We start from the raw sequence: 24,883 nt of genomic DNA, 5'->3' as shown, positions 1-24,883 counted from the left end.
GAAACAATGAATTGAGGAAATGAGAAAAAGGAGCAGAAAATCTGAATATATACATCTCCCAACTGCAAGGAATCAAAGATATGCTGCTGATTCATGGAGATACAATTAAAGAGCAAGTCTCCCTGAAGCAGAAAAGGACAGAAAGATTCTGCAGGAAGCAATGCTGAGAACAGCTGTGAAATCACATTTTCTGATCTTCAGTGTCAAATAAGAGACCAGAATATACCAGCTAGGTGCTGCAGTGCTAGGGACACACTTTCTGTTCTGCTGAAATCTAGTTTTCTTAGAATCTGGATCTGAGTAGGAGCCCTGCATTTTCAGTTCTTTGGGTTTCTTTTTCCATTGCCATCCTTTCCCAACACCTCCAGTACTCAAAATCACCTTGTAGAAAAATACAGCAATGACCTCAAAGGGCTAACATACAATGGGTGCTGCAAAGACATTTCAGGAAGATTGGAGGAGAAATTAAGAACATCTAGAGAGAGAAACAAGGAACTGCATTAGAAAGTGGTCACATCCTAAACAGGCAGGTAAAGAAACATGATAGAGAAACAACTGGAGGAACTCCAAAACTCTTCTGTAAAGCAAAGACCACAACTGAGATGTAGAAGCTGAAATTGAAGTACCAAATTTAACATCTTTACTATAATTTAGTTGTTTCTAAAATAGACCAAACACAACTATTTCCTTGACAATAAGGAAAACAATTATGCATAGGTTTCACTGGATTTCAGCATAAATCATTTGCACAGGAAAGAAAAGACATCTCCACTCCAAAGAAACAATTTTTAAAAGGTTTTCAATTTTTTTTTTAATAAATGTGCTTTGTTCACAAAAAGTAGTGACATAAAGACAACAGAAATGCAAATACACATTTGTTTTTCTTTTTCCTCTCCAGCACCTTAAGAACGAGAGGTCTCTTGCACAGTCATAACTTTCAGATATTTCATACCCTAGAAACATTATTCTCGCACCAAAGCCAAATATCCAACGGCTCCCGATATCACCACTTTATTGTTCAGGGAGGTATACTTATTTATGTAAATCCCACTTTCCTCCTCTACCACAATCTACTGTCCCTTGTTAAAAAAAAAAAAAAAAAAAAAAAAAAAAAAAAGAAGAAGCCAAAAATCCCCCAAACAAACGCAGAAACAAACAAAAAAACCAACCTAAAAAACCCCACCCAAACAAACAAACAAACAAAATAAAACAATAAACACTTCAGGTATTTAGAATGAGCAGCAAGAAAACCAAGCTGTTATGAATCTCAGGTCCCTAAACCACAAATACAATGGTGTCACCAAGCTGGCTAGCAGGCTTAATTTTGAATGTTAATATTTTAAAAGATTTTGGGGGGATAAATCTTGGTGTGAATTGCTTGTTTGTATGAATCAAACCAATTTACATTAACCGATACCAACAGATATGTTAGCTGGTATATAACTTTTTTTTAAAAAGGGGTATCAGTTAAAGTGTTAGATATACTTCGAAGTATGCACAGATTAAGTTTCCATAAACAGCTGAATTTTTAGCACCACTATTTTAGCTTTAACATGAACACTGCTGAAGTCAGTGGTTAACTGGGAAGAAGAAAGGCTTTGACTGACAAACATTTTAGTGAAAGTGAAGTGGTAAAGCATTAGATGCAAATACTGACTTATAGCTGGTTTTGGAGCCATTGTGTATTTCATTAGACAAGTATTTTCTGTAAAAAAAATTAAGAAGTCAACTTTTTTTTAAACATATCAGAATATAATTTTTTTGTTTGTATATAACTATATAATTCAGATTGAACAAATATGAATTGAGTTTTAGGGGATACTTTAAATTTAAGGAGAGACACGAAAAGCTTATGTTAAAGAATAAAGCATTGCAGTCCAGTTTGTGTTTGAGTGTAAGCAGAGCCAATGCGGGATGACTCTTCATAGAAAACAGTGTAAAAGAACCAGGTGTAGGTCAGACTGTGACACTTTCCGTGCAAAACTTCATTGGAAGGAGTAAGTTTCAATTTTTTAGCCACACTGTAAAAGCCACACTACAACTTCAGTTTATCTGGTAAATCCAGTATTATAAATACAATGTGGTAGGTTAATATGGTGTAAGGCATATTTCATCACAACCACCTGTAAAACTATATGTTAGTATTTTCCACCACTTTGCTGAAGTCAGTCTTAAAACAGTGACGTGGCACCTAGTTCAAATCATTTATTAGTAGGCACTTACATATAGATTTAACAGCCTAACATTCAAATCTGAAAATTCTGGCCATTATTTTTAAACTGAGGAAAATCTAAGCTAATCTAATAGCAAACTCTTTATTTTGTACCACTGAACAGAATTGGTTTCTCCTGCAAAAACTCAAAAATATATTACACAAATTAAAAAACTTAATATATGTAAAACACTTCTGTTCCATCTCCTTACAGTGCAGACCAGTTTTCAGACAGTTATGGAGTTTTAATTTAACTAAACAGAATATTTTGGGGTTCAAATAAGTAAACAAATAGTGTATGTTAACTTCACGCGTGGTCTGAATGCAGCTTTCTGCAAATACGCTTGGAAAACTTCTATAGTTATGTTCCTTTTTACAAAATCAGTCTATAGTTACTGTATAACTTGGGACATCTACAAATAAGGACAATTAAAGAAAAAGTTATTGGTTTTTAAAATGCATAAATAATTTACTTTAAAACATGACAAAACCCACCCTGTCCCCCAAAAAACAGTTTGAAGAAAATACAGAAGACCATAATTGGGGAAATACTGATAGTTAGTGCTTGTACACTCATAAAATTGCAAAACGGTTTTCCAGCTTTGAAGTGAAACATAATTGTCTAGACATACCATGCTCCTGTAGGGGGGTGATAACCTCTTCAGAAATCTCATGTCTAACTACTATTTATGCAATGAAATTACACAGTATGTATGACCATGGATGAATAAATTCCAGTGTTTGGGTGTTATCTCACGAGGGCTGCAATAAACATAAAATCAAATGTGCAAGCATTATGGTTTCTCCAGCCCAGGCTTAACTAGAGTGAAACAAATTTTGGAAAAAAAGTTTTGTTCTATAATTAAGAAGGGACATGTGTAACCAAGTGTCTTAACCTATCTGCACATATAATTAAAGTGCAAATTATTTCTTCCTACATATACTTCTCAGAAGCCCACCAACTCCAGTGCCTTAAGCTCAACCACATTGAGTTAAAATAGTGAAACAACACTTAGCAAATTAAATAGAATTCACACTTCACAGCACTAAAGAAAAGAATGGTACCTTTCTGGAAAAAAATTAGTAATACAAATCCAAAGAAAGTAACAGTAATTTATGCTATGACAGGAGTCATTTGCATAAAACTTGTATTTTTTCCACTTTCATACAAGAATAAATTTTAAAATTCAAAAGTAGAAAAAAATAGCAAACTCTGTAAACCTTTGCATTTTTTTTAATGCAAATCATTTGTGTGTTGAGCCCATGTTAGTATAGCAAAATTAGTTAAGCAAGAGCTTTGACTGAAAAGGCATTTCAACAACTACATTAACTTAGAAGCAATATAGGATCTTCTAGCTCATAGAAAGGAATTGAACTAGACTGGCTTTCTCCAGAGTCTGAGTCATACGGAGCATCGGGCAGCTCCATAAAACCGTAAGCTAGCTGTTCATCTTCTGTATCTGATCGAACATAGCAGGAAGTGTTGGAATACTCCTCATCCTCTACACTGTTGAAATCCTGTGGGATATACAACATTCCTGGGTAGTTCCTGCTAACTAAGTCACTTGTTGTTTGCAGGGAAGTTTTTCTAAATGCCATCAGGTGCATGTGAGAAAACTTGGAATACTTGAAGCGTTTAAAACCCAAGGACTCTATGGCAATTTTCCAGCTTTTCATCATCATAGCCCGGCGATTCTGATGAGATGAATCAGGAGTTATAACAAGCAATAAGCCGTTTAATACGAGAAGTTCATGTGCCTTCTTGCAGCATATCCATCGTTGATAGGGTGATGGAAAGTAAGAAAGGAGGAGTGAAAAAACGACAACATGGAACAGTTCTCCAGGGAGAGAATCAATGGGATTTTTCAGTTGCTTAAGAAAGGCATCTATAGCATCTTGCGCCAGCTGGAGGGGTTGCTGAATTTGAAGATTTAAGAAGTCACATTTATATACGCTCTGGTGGAATAAGAAAAACAGAAAACCACACAAACATCAGGGTTAGTTTAAAGAGCAAATACAATCCAAACCTATAGATAATAAATTATAACCTCTCCATTCCCTCAAGGAAACATCAAGCCTCCTGAACATTCCCCTTCCTATTAAATCAAACTATCTAAAATAAAAATTTAATGCATATTGCTAGCTTTCAGAATTGCAAAGTAAAATTTTAGATGTGCAGTAATGTACTAGAGATTTGATAGCTGAGAACTGTTAATTAAAAAAAAAAAAAAAAAAAAAAAAAAAAAAAAAAAAGAATTTTAGCCCAAATAGAACAAAGTATCATTACAACTATCTCACAAATTACTTAAGAAGAACTCTGATAAGCCCGTATTGCTTTTGTTTCTCCAGATGCTGGAGGCCTTTTATAAGTTTTTATAAACCTGAAATCAGTAATTAGGAAATAAATTTTATACCTCAGTATTTTCACCAGTTCTTTGAAAAGAATCCAAGAAACTTATCAGTTTGGTCACTTGGAAAAAAGTGTCATTCTTTAGTAGTACAGAAAAAGAAGCTACGGCAAGGCAACATACATTGGAAAGTTACAGAACACTAACTGCTTTGCAGCGGAGATGCAGGTCCATGTAAAACTGTAAATGCAAAGTGTAGTGGTACACATTCGGACAGTTATCAAAGTAAGGTAAGGGCTATAAATTCATCTGTTGATAATTTGTGCACTCAAGTTGTCAAAGATGGGAAATGACACCACAATACAACATAGAGAAGAATAAGTTCTTAACATCCTTAATCACGGAGCGTTCAAAAAAATGAGTAATAGTATGCTATTCACAACATTTAAGTTTTGACACTTTATATTAACCAAAACCTGGGAGTGACTTCTTTAATAAAAAAGTATTAAGATACAAGGTTTTGACATGATAGCAACAAAAATTGTTATTAATGCCTAAAGAATGTGCAGTGAACAACAGACACTCTAAACAGGTAAACACGAAAGCAGACTGAAAACATTCTGTGGAGCAGGTCTGAAAGGTGGAGTTAGATCTGTTACATTTTTATATCACAAAAATATTTATAGCCTGTTTTATAAAACAATATTCAAAAAAGAGCTCACTAGAATGCTTTTGTAAACACATTCATAAAGCAACTGATATACACAATTTTTTCCAAGCAGAAAATATTATTTCTGTTTAAATAAAATCACATTATCTTCTGAGAGTATGCAGTAAATTAGAAAAATCAATCAATGCTCAAAAAAGTCTGTGATTTATTTTTCTGCACCTTTAATCTGGGCCTCCAATATGCAAAAAATCAAGAAAGAGACTTGCATTATGTAGCTATAATAAAGAAATTTCAGTTGGAACCATTTTACCTGCAGGACTATATTCTGCTTCCTTTTAACATTTAGAACAGGAAATTAATAGCAGTAATTTCATGATACCCTCTAATAAGGTTTAAAAGAAAGAAGTGCTCTGAAGAGTAATTGTTCAGAGTAATATGCTAACTTAGAAGCAAGACTTAAAAAGTTAGAGGTTATACATACACAGTTGAAAAAACAATTCAGACTGCACATATTTCTCAGTAGTGGAAAAATACTCATAAAACAGTTATGTAGAAATAATGTTAAAGACAATTTCAGGACTAAAGTATGTTTCAAGTGGAATCTGAACTCTGCAGGCAGTTTTAGGGCAAAAATGCTGCTAAAATGGAGACTGCTACTAAACTTTAGATAAACAAATCTTGAATTGATGTTGAAGTCCTTCTAGACACTGAAACAGCAAACAGTCATATTTCAGCGCATCCACTAACATTTAAGAATACAAGCCTACTTGTATATTCTAATTTTTAATTCCAGTATCCTTCCAGCCTCTTTTTTTTTTTCTTTCAGACTGTATTTACTCCAGTACAACATCCGCTGCATATTCAGCACGTTTCCCAGCAGTATGTAATTGTATTTGGATTTTCCCAAAGTGGAGATTCCCCCTTTGTTCAAATTTTGCCGTTTTGTTTTGTTTTTGTTATGTAGACAAATTAAACTCCTCTAAGAAAATATCCATTGTTAATTGCAGTCTGGAACACCTGTGTTATAAGCAGAATGTTTGAAGGAATGGTCAACAAAAACACTGGGTCAGGAAGAAATCTGTTCTGCTTACCCCAGCCTCAGTTTCCCTCCTCCCAGTTTCTAATACTGGTGTTTCCCTCAGTGTACCTTACAGCAACACACTAAAAGTGAGGGAACGATGCCTAGCTAAAGACAATATTAGTCTTTTCGTGGTGCAGTTCCCCTCCCCTGGCCTCAAAACACCAAAGTTTTTAATGGAAATATCTTTCCATATTAATATCTCTACAGTTTACATTCTCTCTATATGAAACATTCAAAACAGTTTGAAAACATTCTTTTATTATATAGCTAACATTTCAGTTCCTCTCCTAGTTTTTCACAAGCACATCCTTATTCCTCAAATTAGCTTAAGTATTTTACTCAAATACTTAGTCTATATCCAAAGCATTTCTATATGCAGAAAGTGGATTACTCTTATTTTTATTAAAGAAGGAATTATTTAACCCTCTATTTAACATTATTGAAGAAACTGACTTCCTAAGGAGCCTCTATGCTTCAATTTCAAAAATTATTTTGGTATCTTACCTAAAAGATCAAAAGATTTTATCAGTTTTTGAACAGCAATTTTCAGCTTCTACCACTAAGTTATCAGATCCATTTTCAGGTCAGAAGATGACATTAGCTACCATAAGAACTCTGGCTGTTATTCTGAAATCTTAAATCAGCCCAGGCAACTGCTGGGCTAAAGATGAATTTATTGAGGAGGTTATGGTGCTGATGCAGCTCAAAGTAGAGTCATCTTGAATACATCAGGGCTTATTAATTCTGGCTTGGAGGTGGACCTAAGCTTATTCCAGCAGATACATTTGAGTGAACAAACTGTACTCCATGTCACACCAAGAATGCTTGTGAGCTAGGTTTCAAGGTGCCAAAGAATCCAAGAGAATGGAAGTAAGAGAAGCTGGTGAGCCCAAGACAGGCCTCACAGTAACTACGTTGGTCTGTACAGTAGCACTCTGGGGAGTTCCTATCATCAAGCTACGGTACTTGTCAGATGACAAGAATCAATTATCTGATCACTCCCTTGAACTGGGAGAGAGCCTGAAGAACTGGTTAGTACACAGAAATTGCAGCTACCTGACTACTCCCTCTTCTGTTGTCTGACCTGGATTACTCATATTCCTCCATTACATCTACAGAAGAAACCTTTTTGGAACTCTTCCAGTAATGGTTTTGGTCACTGTACATTTAAATTGATTTGCATGAGAACAAAATTAATTTTCTTATGAAAACAGCACGATAGACTAGATAGCAAAATAATAAGTATGCATACTCAAACATTAATGGTTAGATCCAGCTCATGTAACTTCAGGTGCCTAAGCACCAATTGTAGTCACTGGAGAGCTAGTCCGTATGGCCCACAAGGTCAAAACACAGTTCACCTCTCTGTGAAACAGCAGACCTTTAAGTTTCACTGACTATTTTTGATAGATCTCCACTGACTATAATTGGAACATAGCATCTCAGATGTAGACACCCATGATACTGTATCTTAGCTGGAAATTTACTCGCCAGGTATTGCCATTTTAAGTGCCATAGGTTGTGACTTCAGTGCCACTTGTCTCCCTTACATCTTGTGTCGTGTCCAGCAGCCCTTTGCAGATGTCCTACAGCCTCCTCGAGTGGTGGCAGGCAATCATGTTCAGGCAACTGATGTCTATTCTTCAAGTTAGGTAAGATGGAGTCCATTCAAAGTTTCTTTGTGTTTTAGATGAAACTAACATTGAATTGCTTTAAAAAGCAATTTACCAGGCTCCAATTTTTTTTCAAGAAAATATTTCATTTTCTCTAAGCATATACACAAAAAATATAAATTAGGTGTTAGTGGACTAAACTTTGTGAGGTGACCACAACAAAATACCATGCATTTAGCATGTAAACCACACTGCAGCAAATGAGATAACATTACTTTAAAGTTAGCTGCATTATTGTACTCATACACTTCTCGCCTCTCCACTTCTAGAAAGGGTTACTTTAGGCCACTGATTTTAATAGAGCTTGATTTTAAACTGTAAGGGGTCAAGATGTGTAAGGTCTAAGGTTTTTCTGTTTTCTGTTAGAAATGCATTCCTTTCTGTATCTTTTGATTTTCATTTCACTTTGTCATTTTGCGTGGTTCATAAATGCTATTACAACTGACAAAAGTTGGATCAAGAGCAAATGACAGAAAGAACGTATGAGTACATGAGAATCAATGCATTTGAGAATCTTACTACCTAGAGAAAATGAAGCAATTTATGCCAAAAGTCCACAAATTTGTCCTCAGGATTGCAAAAGTTGAATAATATTTGTAGCAATAAACTGAAAAGCCCCTTTACAGTGCACTTCTGATTACTAAAACTCCACAGAAAAACTCAGCAAGTACGGTCACTGATCATTTCCTTCTGTCAGCAAATGCAGCTTCTGAGAGGTTCATACCTGGGCATAAGCCTACTCAATTTTTATTTATGCCTTTTAGGATGCAAGAACTCATCTGAAATGCCATTAAAAGATGGCTAACAAAATTTTGCAATGTTAAGATTCATAAAGATATTATAAAGGCATAACTCTTGAAGAAAAAATTAAAACAAAACACAACTACAGTTTAGAGCCTGTTCATGGGAAAAGATGCAGCAGGATGGCCCCAGTTCCTTTTAAAGCACAGATATTTAGGGTACATACTTAAGTATTAAACATACTTTTTTAAACAGTCATTTTGAAGCATTCTAAAGTATCTGAGAATCAAATTTATATTAAATTCAGCAAACATTACATACCTCAACAGCTGGAACAATATCTATGCCAACTGTTAGAAATTCTTCAAACTTCAGAAATGGATTAAAGCAGCTACCAACATCAAGTAATCTGATCTTCCCCAAGGAGTGCAGCAATCTAAGAAGCAGCAAGAATTCATTTTTATCAAGTGTTATTTTTGAAGCTATATTCTGAATTACAGTTTCAGATAACTAATGCAAAAAATTCTCATAGAACACCACAGTAGTGACGAATAGAAGCGAATGCCTTACTTGAATTGCTGAGATACCAAGCTCCATCAGTAAAGCAGATGGTCCTCAGTGGAAGAGTTTATGTTCAGAGCAGCTGTAATACTTTTAACTTGTGTACTTACAATAAGAACTTAAACCAGCAAATTGTGTGTAGGTGCTCTCTATTGTTTTGTGTTTCCCACTTACCTTTTTGTGGTATTTACTGGTATTGAAATCACACAAGTCACCAGAGTTAAAATGTCAGGAGTTTGAAAGAAACTGACAACACTCCATGACCTACTTACTTGTCAGTCCCATTTTAAAGAGCATCTGAAGTACCATAATTGGTTTAAGACAAAAAAACCCCACACAATGGTATTCCAAGGTAAAAAAAAAAAGTCTAAAAATGAAAGCATTTAGTTATTCCCTGTAAAAATTTTAAAATATTTTATTTGCTTTATGTTAGTTAATATTTTTTTTAAATACTGAAGGTTCACTCCAATTCTATTTTCAGTGGATGCTGTGAAAGAGTTAGATCAGTCCATGCAGAGCCACAGACTTAAAAACTGGCTGCTCAGGTTGCAGGGATGTTATTCTAAACACCTAAATGAATTTAAGTATTTCCTCAAAACTACTTAGGGGGAAAAAAAAAAGTCTACTCCATACCATGCAATCTGTTTTCTTTTGGAGTATCAAAAGGTTTTTAATGAGAAATAGTCAAAAATAGCCATCTGCTTTAGGAAAGAGAGTCCTAATCCAAGTACTTCTGAAGTACTCAAAAATGAAGATGTACCTCAAAAAAGTTCTGGAGAAAAATTTTAGTAAGCCAAAAGTCTATCTCCTTATCTGCCACTTTGTGATGACCCAACTATTCAAGATGAAATTATAGATAAAAAGGCCATTGAATGGCTTGGTGGCTGCAATACTGAATACTTAACTATGCTACCAAACAAAAGGTGAATGATTTAAAAAAATAAAATAAAATAAAGGAGGTATTAACTTGAGAAATCATGATTTACTGCTTGGACTGATAGAAAGAGGTTGACAGACTGCCAAGGAAACTTTTAATACTTTAGTTCCAGAATGCTGCAGAAATGCACATATACCCTTCAAAATGTCATGGAAAATGAAAAAACAAACAAACAAAAAACCCCACAACCCCACACTGAATAACTGGCCAATCGTCTTCTCAAACAGATTCCAAAACTTCCCAAACAAACAAAAAGGCAGAGTGGGGAATGAGAAAAAAAACACCAGACTGAAGAAGCGAAGAGAGGACATTCTTGTACTGTCTGGTGGAAGCTCCTATTATAGCACAGCAGAAGATAGGCTAAAGGCTGGCAGATTAATTTGCTTTTCCTTGGGAAGCTCTGACATCATCTTTGACAAACTGCAAAACCAACCTGAAATGCCTTTATGAAAATTAAGACATCATTGCTCTTTTCTTTAGGTTAAATATATAGTTTAAAAAAAGAAAAGAAAGACGCCTGACAACTTTTGAGTGTAGTGACTACTGCCTTGCCTTTGAAAGGACTCTTATCTTCCAAAGGACAGTCTCCTTGACCAATGCCTAGAGGAATATTTGTGGTTTTCAAGTTTGCAACCATAGGCATTTTCTTCATGACTAAGGCAGTTACCAGTATATATAATGTAACATCAGATAAGATCAATGCACCTCTATAGAAGTACTGGCAATCAGCTATCTCATCATCATTTAAAGGTTTTGCCTCATCCTGGCACTTAGTTTGTCTAACCTGATACACTGGCCCTCTTAAAAAAAAAAAAATTAGAATTTGAATGTTGCACTCAGTTATCAGTAATATCAGTTGTTGAATACTTCCTACAATCAAAGACATTGTTCTTCTGAATTTTGAGGCACCTGCTGTTTATTCTTTCTTTGCAGTTGCAACAAACCAGTAAGTGTTGGAGTTAAACAGTTCTGTTCAAGTCCACTAGTACAGACTTTACATGTGCCTGTTCTTTAAAACACAACTTAATGATTGCATCCATGCATATTAAAAAAAAAACCCCAAACAATCCAACAAAAGACCAGCACCACTAGCAACCAACAGTTCAAGCTCTTTCCACTGGATCATTTACATGGCTGCATCTAAAAATTTCCATGATTTGTAAGATCTCAGAATACTCAAAATCCTTTCATAGAGGCAAACAAAGGCAAACTCAGCTTTCACAAGGATTCACAGGGAGGAGAATGATAACTTTTCAGCAAGTAAGCAAATGTTGCTTTTTTTCTTCAGGTTTCTGTAGTCAATTCCAAGCTGAGCAGAAGCCAGAAACTCTCTTTTACACTAAAGTACAACAGATCCAAGGCATTTGTCACGGGGCAAATTCACTCTGATAGGTGTCTCAAATCCAAGAAGCCTTGTAGTCTAAGTTCAGTGCAAATGTACTTTGAAACCTTAAAAGTGGCAAAGATTCAGATGCTCACTTGTGTCTTGACTTCAAGTCACTTGTCAGGTTTTCGTGCCTCTCAGAACACAGGTGCAATGAATCATGTAGTGGCAATTCTCAGGCTGCCAGTTATCAGTAGGAACAGGATCCTAGTTAGGTGCTTGAAATAATTTTGAAGCTCTTCAGAAGTGCTTAGATTTGGTCACTGAACATATACAGAGAGCACAGACCACTGATTCAGATGGTTTGAAAACCACTGGTTCATATACCTACTTTTGCAGCACTGCAACTCTTGAGTAAGATTCCTCAGTGAGAATAACTGTAATCTAGGTGACAATCACTGATCCAATGAGCCAATGACTGTTAGAAATGTAGTATTCCTGAATTCATTGATAATCACCCTTTAACTACCTGTTTCCTAATGATTTTCAGTCAAGGCAACATTAAAAGCAAGGGAAATATTCTGCCACTGTGGGTAATCCCCAAGCACATCTTGAATCCACAGTTCCCCGATGCATTAGTGTACAGGTAGAAAAACAAAATGTGAATAGTTAAAGATCAGGAACTGGTAAAGAAGTGTACCTAACCTGGCAAATGAGTGCATTTAAAATATATCCCACATTTGTTTAGTTCAAAAACTTTATTACATGGACTGCAGCTCTTGATTATTAGCCCCCTTTAAAAATCGCACCTATTATTCAACTAGGTGTTACACGGGTGATGTTTTTTCTTGGAAGTAAATAGAAGTAAAGCACAGTTATATGACCATAAGGAAAGTCTCTGAAATTAACCACTTCAAGTGCTGATCTCCTAGTGTACAGTTTTCAATTACTCTATTGTTTATCAAGGATGGGAGGGGAAAAAAATTCAGAAGTCTTATGCTGCTGTCAGAAGAGCAGAACAAAGCTTTATATCTGGTTCCGCGTGGCGAGAGGTCTAGCTGGCTGAGCTATATATGAAAGAAGGAATGATAGGTTGAACTTTAAGAGACAGTCAAACCAATGCCTGAGAAGAATTCATACCAAAAAGGTTGTCATTTTTACCATTAAGGATAAAAAGCAATACTGCTTAATTTGACAGAAAAAGAAGATAAACAACTCAAAAAGAGAACAGAGGGATTGATTTATTAAAGGAAAGAGCTGTTAAATAGCAGATAACAGCTGCTTTTATTTTGCAAGACTGGGCCACTCCCACATCCAGCTTCACAACAGGTGCAGTTGTAACGTTAGAGACATAAGAACTTGTTCTGGGAGGGAAGGAAGTACTGTGGACAATACATTACTTTTCATACAGATGAAAGTGAAAAAAGGACTGTTCACATTAGTTATTTCTGTGAGTCTTACCAATTTTAATCTGGCAAAGAGGTGAGCAACGTGAGAAGGTCGAAATGGGTTCATTAAAGTAGCTGAGTGACTTTCTGAGTTGCAGTAAACTTTGCACTTCTGGTTTCTGTGATGTTTTCTACCGTCACCTTTAAGAGCTGGCTGAGCACTTCGTATTTCTCTCCACATCTCCCAGCATCTTTTTTTACTACCTGTGGAACTTTTTATTCCTGAGCTAGCTCTACTCCTTACCAAGCAAAGTACAATCTCTACAATAGCTTGCCAGTAAAGGCAAACTCAGAAAGAGCTCCTACATAAGCAACCTGGTTTTAATACTCCTTGAGAGAGTGTTACGTATGGGAAGAACAAAATTATTGTCTTTACACTTACCAGTGTAAAACAAAAAGACTCAGGCTTAACCATTCCTATAGGCAAGCCCACAACTCTTATTTGTAGTGTTACATGGCCAGAATGGAGTGACAGTATTTGAACAAGTGCATGTGTGTGGGGGTTAGGTTCCCCCATACTCTTTGTACCAAGACCTCACCAAGATTCAGACTTCACAAACTGATCAGTGTAGACATGGAAGAAAAGCATTTCAGAAGGAAAGTATGCTTTGTGCAATACACAATCCATTTTCATTCTGATAAACTCTTAACTTCTTCTATAAGGCATAGAGGAAGAAACTGAATTTTGATTTTTCTGAGCAGTAACTTAGAACAGCTATGCCTTGCTTTAAAGTCTGTGCAGCTACTAAAAACCTTACTATAATTTGTTGCTTACTCAGGTAAATATTATAAATCTTGCCTTTGCCAGGTATGTCTTTATGGATGTACATATTTTTTTAAATTTTGAGAATGAAGATAAAAATAATCATCACTCCCTATATTAACAAATACTTTAAAAATTATTTAATAAAAGCTTCTTTATTAACTGCTTTCTATACATGCTAGTCAGAACAAAAGGTAAGGCTACAGACTACTGGTAGCAAAAAGAAACTCATGTGAAGTTGGCTCCACATTATAAACTGTACAAAGTATGAAGACAGAGCACATGCAGAAAGAGAGCTAATGCTTTATCATGACAAGGCCTCCCTTGTCACGGGGAGACAAATCAACTTTAAGTAGTGTATGATCATCAAACCTATTGATTTAAAAAAACAAGTACCAACAAACTGCTGTTTACAGTAATGCTAAAATTATGTGTTAACAAATGCCAGCATTATTGAGATGTTATAAGGTATTAGTATCTCATCAGCCCTTTGTGCGAAAGTGCCTGGCAGTTCTCATTAAAAACAGGTATTCATTTTGAGGCTGACTTAGCAAAACAAGCACTACAAAGAGGATTCTATGGGGGAAGCCAGCTTATGAGAAGCCACTATCTTAATTTGCCTTGTCTGTTTTGTCTTGTCATAATAGGACAACAACAGTGAAAATGTTTTCATTTTGCATGTAACTATTCAACTACACAGGCATTTAGGATCTTTATGGCTTTTGCAAATTACTTTAAAAACATAATAAACCACAAAAGATAACAGCTCATAAGGACAGACACATCTGCTAATAACGTTAGCAGCATGCTCGTTCCTTTCCTAACTAATACAATATCTAACTTAAAGTGCTGATCACAGAAGATATGCTATGATAATGAGAAAAATCTCTTCACAGAACAGAAAAAAACATTATTGCAGGCAGCTGTAAGAATTGCTTTGTAAAGAATATGAAGAAAGTAATAAGTGTAACATTTAATGATAATATGCTTATGCATTCATTATTCCATTATACTTGCAAATATTAAATTCTTTCTGTCACACGTGGAATAGCCACAAACATGACCCATGTTATTTAGGAAAAAAGGAGGGTGGGACTGTAACTGAAATCATAAAGCTACTCCTGAATGCCAAAAATAAAATTCTTACTTGACTGAAGGTCAAAAATTGTTGTTGGGAAGACACCGCAAGGATACTACAACTTCTGCAAAGCCAGTCATCAGAAAGCTAGCACATTTAAAATTAAGGGTTATAATTCAAAATTGCTTTTGAAGTGTATAATTGGAATCAAGAGTTTTTCTGTAATTATTTATGAAGAGAAAGTTTTAAGTACTCTGTTATTTACATTTGGCACTTAGTACTTACATAAGCAATTGACTTTTCAACAATGCTGAACAGCCAGTAGATTCTAACTTAATTAATGTCTCCCTTATTTCACCTCAAGGTTTAATATAAATTGCATTGCACACCAATGACATACAAAAGTGAAACTGCTCTAACACGTAAATGAAGATGACTAAGTTGCCATTCTCAAGAAAATTTTTTATGGCCACCACCAAAATATACTACAACATAAGTATTTCTTGAAACATATTCACACGAAAATGCTCTAAATTATTATAAATACATCAGATTGATCTAATATGTTACAGGGAAAAAATGTTCAGGAAAGTTGTACTGCACAAAGAGAGGAAAAAAAAAAGTCTGGAAAACAAGTAAAACTTACTCTTCTGTTATAGCTTCATGATTTGTCAAGCCAAAGTTTGGCAAGGGATCTTCAATCTTAGGAGCCTGGGGAACATTTAAAGTTGGAGTGGTCTTGGAATCAAGAAGTGCTCTTTTTTCATCCTTCTCAAGTGCTTTTCTCTTCCCACCGTTCTGAAAATATTCTCGGCATACACTGAAAAGACAAAAAGAAAAACTTCCCAGAAAAACAGAATGCTATTTTTGGTCATTACTATAGATAAGACACAAGACAGATGTTTAAAGATACAAGTGCTGTCAGCTTTTAAACAAATCTGGGTATTACTGCAACGTTGGTAAATAAGCTTTAGGAAAGATGCAATATACCCAAAGACACACTTGAAGTTGAGTGGTGTCTTATTTCAAAAAATTAGGCTGTAAGTCACAGTTGATTAAACAGATTCAAAACAGTTTTATCTGGATAGACTTTTAGAGCAAGACAGAAGACGTCTTGTCAGAAAATCAACAGAGGGTAAAACTTCAGCTGTCACCTGAGCACCACAGTTCTCCACTAAGGTGCAAAGAGTTATTAACTAGCTCCCCATAAACGCAGGGGCTTTTGAAACCTTTGTGACCTGCAAGGCACATAACGTGGGGGAAAAGAAACATAATCCAGGTTTATGGGCTAACTTACATATACCAGTTTATAATTTTAATTGCGTTTGCCTGGGGTGTTTTTTTGTTTTTAAGTAACAGATATCTGTAGTAGCTGTATTATTATGGAAGACTTATTTTAGCCTTAGTATTTTGCTAATAGGAACCAGAACAAAGTAATCTGGTCATACTGGAACAGAAATGTTCACCAGTTTAAAGGAAACAAGTTAAATCGCACCTGCGTACTCCAACCAGTAGTCAGTATTAGTGTATGAGAAGCAGGCATTATGTTTGAGAATAACTGAATTTTGTACACAAATAGAACTAGAATTGGAAACAATTTGTTGCTGTGAAATTAAAAAGCCTAACTCACCCTGCACAAAGCAGTATTTTTAATGAGATGTGCCAGCCAAGTATTTGCACAGAAAGTTTAACAGAAATAGTACTTGTTTGAATTATGTTTTCATAACAACTTATTTTTATGATGTTTTCTTAAAATTCACTCAATTTTCCTCTAACAAAGCTGCAGAGGTTTGAAGGAAACATTCTAGAAAACATAAATTCAAGTGTAGTTTAATAACATCTTACACAAAGCAGGATCAAGATAACATAGCATTTCATATCACAGATTCAAGAAAGGACATGTTGGTATAATGCTGCATTTAAATCACAGATAGAGACAAGGAATTGGATTACACAGGCCTTATCTAAGGGTTGGTGATATAATAGGAAACAAATGTATCCAGCCTCTCCACCATATAAGATGTGAAGGAAAAAAAAAAAAAAAAAAGTCATTGGAATTGAGTTTCCTAAAGGGAAACACACAAACAGGTACAGATAGGAGTTGCTTTAATCCAGTATGGTAGGAAATGACCACCTTGAGTCTGTAAACGCACACTTACAGTAGGGGGAACAGGACCCTGGCTCAGGAGTTAGCTGGGCTCATTGATAGGGCTTTAAACTAGTTTTGAAGGGGGAAGGGAATGAAGCCAGGCTCAACGGAGCTGAGCCTGGGGGTAGCACACTGGTGCTTGAAGGATGCTGCGATAGCGAGGTCCTTTGGTCTGCTGTCTCAGAGGAAGTCAGAGATAGGAATCCAGGCAGCAGCAGAAATACACGGTGTTTTGATGAGGTAGGAACCCCAGAGGCTCACAAGAATCATCACGAGGGAATTAGGACTTCTCCTTGCACTTGGCCTTGTTGAACCTCATGAGGTTCACAAGGGCCCACTTCTTGAGCTTGTCCAGGTCCCTCTAAATGGCATCCCATCCCTCAGGCATGTCAACCACACCACTCAGCTTGGTGTCGCCAGCAAACCTGCTGAGGATGCACTCAATCCCTCTACGCCATTGATGAAGATATTAAACAGTACTGGTCCCAATACTGACCCCTGAGGGACACCACTCGTCACTGATCTCCATCTGGACACTGAGATGTTGACCACTACACTCTGGATGTGACCATCCAGCCAATTCCTTATCCACTGAATAGTCCACCCATCAAATCCATCTCTGTCCCATTTAAAGAGAAGGATGTTGTGGGGGACCATGTCAAAGGCCTTATAGAAGTCCAGATAGACGACATGTGTAGCTCTTCCCTTGTCCACTGATATAGTCACTCCATCATAGAAAGCCACTAGGTTGGCAGTCAGGATTTGCCTTTGGTGAAACCATGCTGGCTGTCTTGAATCACCTCCCTGTCCTCCATGTGCCTTAGCATAGCTTCTAGGAGGATCTGTTCCACAATCTTCCCAGGCACAGAAGTGAAGCTGAGGTCAGTAGTTCCCAGGGTCCTCCTTTCTACCCTGTTTAAAAATGGTTGCAATGTTTCCCTAAGTTTTCCATACTTCAAATCTCAAATGGTAAATCAGCTGTTGAAGCTGACCCCCCTGTTCCAACATTTGGGCTAGACATGTATAGGAAGTTTCAGTAAAAGTCAATATGAATACATATGCATTTGTTAATACTCTCTAGCAATCAAAGAGATGTTTCTTTTTTGAATAAAGTGACCAAAACCAAGAGTTTCAATAGAATATATAATTGTAAAAAAAAAGGAGGGGGAATTGCCAAAGAAACACCATATGAAATTTAAAAGCCATGAAAGAATCAGTATGGAGTTGTTCTCATCAAGTAATTATGAACACCTAAATTAAAGCTGGTGTATTCAGCTTTTATCACGGCAAAAAGCAGTTTCTGAGAGTTGTTATCAATGCTCAAGGGTTTCAAGCAGCCAATTTTACAGGCTAAGAACTGACACAGTCCATCTGTTTCCTTCTGCTTTATAATGAAGAAAAGGTGAGCTTGACTTATGTTCCTTACAATATTTACTAACTAAAACATAATATGGAAGATTTAGTTCAGGGAGAGTACAGAGAAATAACATACTTCCCTTCAGAGCTGAAGGAAAGTTTGGACTTCTCATCATGGTTTCTATCTGCAAAATGTTTCTACCCTCCTCCCACACATTAAGGAATAAGTTTATTTATGTCAACTGACAGAGTTCCCAGCCTGAAAGAAAGAAAGAAAGAAAGAAAGAAAAAAAGCTGTGAACTCTTCTACAGGTTTAACCCACTCACCCTGCAACACCCAAAGAAAATCAAGGAAGGGATAATTCTCAAGTTCCCTTGTACTCATTAATCATACCTAGAAGAGCAGAAAAGTTTCCTCTGGACTGGAAAATACGTTGCTCTTGTCACGTGCACCCAGCTTTAGTTTAAGGAAACACTGTATTCAGCATAGGTGACAGCATTAGGTTTCTCTAGGTAAAGTATTATAATTTTTATTATCATAATTATATTTTATTAAACTTCAAGTTGAGAAACTTGTATACAATACATTTTTCCATTTTGTTTTTCATACTTGATCTCAGTTTTAGGGTTTTGAGATATTTTCCTTTTGAGAAACACAATTAGGTCTGCACTCAGATATTTCTCTGGTGTTGTATCCACCCCTCCATCCCACATCAGCTTCTGGAGGCAATAGCTTTATTACTGGAGGATTCCAAGAACTTGAAAATAGGCAGCAATTATCATGATCACTGCTCTAATTAGCGCTAGCACTCAAACATACAGATATGGTTTTGTTAGAACACAGTATTATTTAAGAGTAAAAATGAAGACTGTCATACAAACAGGAACAATGAACATTAAATCTCTTTTCTATGTTAAATGGTTTCCCTCCTCCTGTTTAAGCCACCACCTTCTCTACTCCATTCTCCTGAAAGTGAATTGCTCAACTAACTGCATTCATCAAAAAAGCTGCAAGGGACTTTAAACATTCATTCAATCTTTCAAACCCAAACAAGATCAGCTTTACAGTTCTAGAAGAGATCTGCTATTATCAAAGATCTTGTAAGAGATCACTGAGCCTTCTCGTCTTTCAACTAACTTCTAGGAAAAAAAAACCTAAACCAAAACAAACAAACAAGGCTTTTGTGGAAAAAATTAGAATTTTTTTTTTTATAACTTCTTTATCTTTCTTGGAGTTAAATACAGTGGCCAAGGTAGTATTTTGGCTAAAAGCAAAGCTAAATAAGGTCAGAGGCATATTTTCCATATCTTGTGGATAATCTCATTAACACTCTCCAGTATGACATTCGCCTTTACTGCTTGAAAGTATCGCATTGACTGTTTCATATGCAGCCTGTGGCCTGCTACAGAATCCAAATGCTTTTCTAAAAGACTGACACAACCAGTTACTTCCTGGCCTGTATTTCTATAGTTGATAATATCTGGTATAGTTAACAACACCATTAATTTTAATCCTGCTCTCGGAGTGATAATTCTTTTCTGTTTTGTCTCATTTGCAAATTTAATAAACAGAATTTATTCTAGCAGATTGCTAATGAAAATATTGATTAGTAAAGGATACAGGGATGGACACTGAAAGAATCCTTCCCAGTAAATCACATTTTTAAGATAAGGTTCTAACATCTATTCTCTGCAAGTTTTTCCAAACAGTTCTATACTCACCTGACATTAACTTCATCAAGACTGTATTTCTTCAGATGGCTCATGAAACAGCCAAAAGACTTTTAAAAAAAAAAAAAATGCAGGTCTAGGTAGCGCTTTGTCATTTTAGTTAGAAGTACAGATTTTGGTTTTTGTTATTTAAAAAACCAGCCAAGTCAACACAAGTCTTAACACTGACAGAAAGAAGCAAACCTGCTGGTCTAGCTTATTTTGTTCTAACTAGCACCAGAACAGGCTGGCATCCATTGTCCATACAAAGGCTCACCAGCCTCCCTGTGCCAGCAAAAATTAAGAGTTAGGACAATTATTCAGGGTAAACATCATCTTACCCTATTTTGGTTTAAATTTTGTGTTGCAATATAAATGAAATTAAAGAGAAACAGAAGTGTTAATTTCCAAATACCACTTCTTACTCTGTATTCAGTTTTCTAGAGGTGTAAATAAAGAAAGCAAGCAAGGGAAGGACAGTTGCCCAGGCATTTTACAACACTGCTCAGGGGATCATTAACCTGCATATGGAAGCAGATGAAGTTTTAATCCCTTTTCCCCTTGCCCATCTCCCATCTCCCAGTTGTATAACGTTGCCCTGAATCAATAAATAAAACTGGCCCCATACAACACAGCATATAGTCATCAGCACAGTCCATCATGTACTGACTGCTTTTACAGTTTCTAAAGTCTGGATACGTGCTTGTTTAAGTCAACAACTAATGAAGAAGTAAAATAATAAGTTTTATGTCATCTAGTTTAAGAATCAATGTCAGAATAAAGATTTTTCCAGCGTCTTCAATTAAACAGCTAGAAAGACTTTTGAAAGGAAAATGCAGCAAGAAAATTGTTATTCTTGATCTTAAGAAGTACACATGGCTTCCCTAGTGGTTATTCTGCATTCTCTGATTTATTTTATCCACTGCTTATTTATAAGAGAATACAAGGAAAATGAAGGAAAGAAAAAAAAGTTGGTTGGTTTTTTTTCTTTTTTTTCTTTTTTTTAACTAGTGGAAAAAACACTTCTCAGTTTCAGATCTCTGAAAAGATCTTCCTTCAAAGAAAACCAAATAAAGCTTAAACTATCCTTTCTTCAGGAGGGATACACCAGTGGTTCCCGACTATTTTCAGCATTTTGCTCCCAAATTAAACATCTAATACATCAGCTACCTTCCTGCTATCATGGTGACACAGAAAAGCATAGAGCAAAAGCTTTCACTGAAGTTTCATACAAGTCAAGTTCTTTTGCATGGAATTATGCAACCAGACACAAGGAGGAGTAACAACAATGGGAACTGCCATCTGTCTGGCACACCTCTTGGCCTTTTGAGAAGGAACAAAAAATTGCAGAACACAAAGTCAATCTGATCTGTTCAGGTATCTGGCCATCCAGGCCTCAGTTTAATCTGAGGCACACAAAAGTGAAAAGTACCCCTCTTTCTACTGATGTAAAGCTCCTGACCCCTTGACCATGCAAACTGAAAATGTACGTGCTTTAATTGAAACTTTATGCTGAGAGAGAACATTTTACTGTCTTTTACTGGGTGGATTCTCTTTTCAACATGAGTTCATGCTGCAAGGCCCAAACACATATTTAAATGTTGACTTTATAAACCTTGTAGGAACTGCAAACAGAAAACAAGTGAGACACGGAGCCAAAAAACTTCAATACAGAGGCCATCAACTGTTCCTCCCCTGTCTACAAGGAACATTATCCTGTCCTACAGGGCAGCGAAGAAGTTTGCCACAAGCTAAAGGAATACCATTTACCTGAAATTACTTCAAAGTACATGCACACAGCTCTACTGAAAAAAGTTTCACAAATTAGTTGACAATCAAATTGTAAGAAAATACTGAGCAATGTTCCATGAGAATCTGTCCTGGGTCCAGTACCATTAGCATTTTCACATATAAACTGAGTGTTGGAACAGTCAGTAATGCCTCTTAACTGATCTGTGAATGATGCCAAGCAGGGGGCAGGCACTAGATGCTGCAAGAAATTGCAGTATTAGAATTCAATATGATTCAAACCAGTGTAATTTAGTAAAGAGAAATACAAATATCAGCATTTCCACAGAAGTAATGAATAGCACAAATACAAGAAAACAACTAGCAACTGAGGAAGCCCGTAAAAAGGAAACGGGCAGTTTGGGGTCACAAGTGAGCACAAATCAATGCCACACCAATACAAAAAAAAATCCCCACAGAAAATCCACCAAACAAGGTCAGCAGCGTAAACAAGAGTTTACATATCCCTGACAAGGCCAGGGGAACACTGTGTCTATTTTTGGACAGAGTTCTTTCCAATTGATTCACCTCTCTTCTAACTGGGATAAGGATACAAGAAAGATGTCTGGGAAAGGGTCTATAGAGAAATACTTAACTATTTTGGGGGGATATTTTTAAGCTAAAGGGTAAGAGATTGATACACGAAGGAATTGTTTTCAAGTATTTAAGAGTCTGTTGTAGGGGAAAAAGGAGACCAGCTTGTTTTACTTGCTCCATTTCCAGAAGCCACAGAACAGCTCGAATTGCCACTAAGATGTACTTTAGGTCAACTGTTTTGCAGTTGTTCCCTCCTCCTTTTTTTTTTGTTTTATGGGCTCAAAGGACCCATGTAATGAATTTAAATTTAGAGATACCATGCCTGTTTTTCTGTGCTGCCTTTTGCTCATCAAACTGCAACACTCACCTGCAGGACCTACAGACGGGCACACAACATTACTTTTTGCCTGTCTAAAGTCATTCCCAAAGGCAGGACCGTTAATAAATTATCTTCCTAGTTAGACTTCAACAGTATTTTATTTTATTCTGCTGTATAGTTTCCATGGTAAACCTTGTATGCCAACCGTATGCAGAAACTCTGAGCGACCAACATTTTCTCTTTTAGGAGTTTATTTTCCTCAAGGATTGAAATAGTTCAGCTGAACTCACTTAATGACTTTACTATTACAACAACCCAATAAAAATCAGATGTTTATGACATATAGGAATTTTAAAGTTAAAAATCCATTTAAAATAAGTTTCACAGAGGTTAAAGTTAAGATTAAGACTTGAAAATTATGCAGCAGAGATTTGCATTTAGAGGTCAAACACTATAATATGCACAAATCAAACCAAAGCTCTGAAAATTAAATTTGAGCTACACTCACTGCATTTGCTTAGTTTAAGTTCAAACGTATACAAAATTACTTCATAAATTTACTTGCAAACAGCTCCAGTATTTGAGGGAAAAAACATTAACAACCTTGTTTGTTGAAGATCCTTTCAAAAAAGGGTCACCTTATAACAAAACACTTCATAAGCTGTATTTCCTTATTACCTTGGAACGGTAAGAATGCATTTGTTTTAGGAAGCAATAAATCATCAGCATGTTACACAACAAATCTTAAAAATTAGCAAAAAGTACTTAAGCCTTGTATTATAAATAACTGCAAGTGGAAGCGTGCAATTGAATCTTTCAAATACATTAAAATTTACCTGCAACACCATTCAATTCGGCCTTCCCCTTCACAGGTTTTTGCCCAGTGATTATCTGCAAGGTTTTTCATTGCCACAGCATATTCACACAGAGTTTCCTCATCCTCACAGTGCTCACGCCAGATCTTATCAAAGTCTCCCACTAAACAAAACAACAATAGAAAAAAAACTGCACATTAGATACAAAGTGTCTCATTATATCCATGGCAAAATCCCCATCTTCCAATTAAAAGAAGTTACATAATGTACCAAGAGATTACCTTACCTGCATGTATCAAAAACAAGGTCCCCTTTCTCTAGTCAAACACAAGATTCCAGGTTTTGGAGAAGGAAGCTATCAGGTACTTGAGAAACGAGCAATACTCTCACAGTATACTGATTTTGTTCAGTTTGCTCGGTGAAATTCAAGTCCCTGGGAAGTTTTGCTTTCAGGTTTCCGTGCATGAGCATTAACATGACAAACATTTTAGAAATTAAAGACTGAAATGTTTCCTAGTAGCATTCATGTTCATGGCAAATACTGTGGATGACATTACTTGCAAAAATGCTGAAATGGAAGTTTAACCCAGACTATAGATTTCTTCGGAAACACTGGAAAACAAATTAAAGCTTTTGTTGATGTCTGCCTAATCTAGCCAGTCCCAGTGAGTTAGCTTCTAGGGGACAGCACTGAAGAATAAAACCAACTACAGTCAGGGACAGATTGATCTTCATGCTCTTCACCTTGCTAAAAAGAAGTCTTGCAGGTTAAATTCTGGTACTTCAAAGTAATTAAACATGATGATTTTCATTCTTTTGCTGCCAAGTATCCACTTCTCCTAGCTTGCTTTACATAACGTACTGCTAAAAAATCCAAGATAAATGCTAGTTGTGGCTAGCCACAATTCCTGTTGTGGTTTCTAGAGCACACAAACCCTTGCTATACCTTACTAAAAGGACATTTCTGCCCTAAGAAACAAAAACACATGCTCACTGGTATGATCTTCACTAATTCCTTCTGTGTTTCTTAATCACAATTTATGCACACATCTAGTATAAATACATATAAATATACAGAATAAAAATTATCTACTGATATTGCACCTCCAAGCTGATACAGCTAAAAACACATTTCCAAGAGCTGAGCTAGACTTTAAGCTTTGACTCGGACAACCAACACACTTTACACAACTGGGTTCCAGAAATAGTTTTTGTAGCACCTTCATATTACAAAGAAATATTTTAAAAATAGCTAACTATTAACATCTGCTAAAGCCTGAAAGTAGCTTACAGTATGATCTGTCCTTCTCATATCAGTAACATATTTCTGTTTCTAACCCACTTATGGCAATTTCTTTGACATGCTTTGTTTT

General features: G+C 36.0%; 1 protein-coding gene across 1 annotated transcript; it reads right to left on the bottom strand.

The window, feature by feature from the left end:
• Positions 1–2,938: 2,938 nt before the first annotated feature.
• On the bottom strand, positions 2,939–23,673 carry SAMTOR (S-adenosylmethionine sensor upstream of mTORC1; the record flags this gene model as incomplete). The annotated part of the gene is made up of 4 exons (XM_010172501.2): positions 2,939–4,168; positions 9,047–9,161; positions 15,483–15,656; positions 23,532–23,673. Coding segments are annotated over 4 exons (1,061 nt in total), but the record flags the coding sequence as incomplete, so codon positions are not given.
• Positions 23,674–24,883: the final 1,210 nt, after the last annotated feature.

The sequence above is a fragment of the Antrostomus carolinensis genome, unplaced genomic scaffold, assembly GCF_000700745.2.
Source record: "Antrostomus carolinensis isolate BGI_N321 unplaced genomic scaffold, ASM70074v2 scaffold3997, whole genome shotgun sequence".
Lineage (NCBI taxonomy): Eukaryota > Metazoa > Chordata > Aves > Caprimulgiformes > Caprimulgidae > Antrostomus > Antrostomus carolinensis.
The sequence above is the reverse complement of the archived record's forward strand: the minus strand, read 5'-3'. Positions and strand labels throughout refer to the sequence as shown.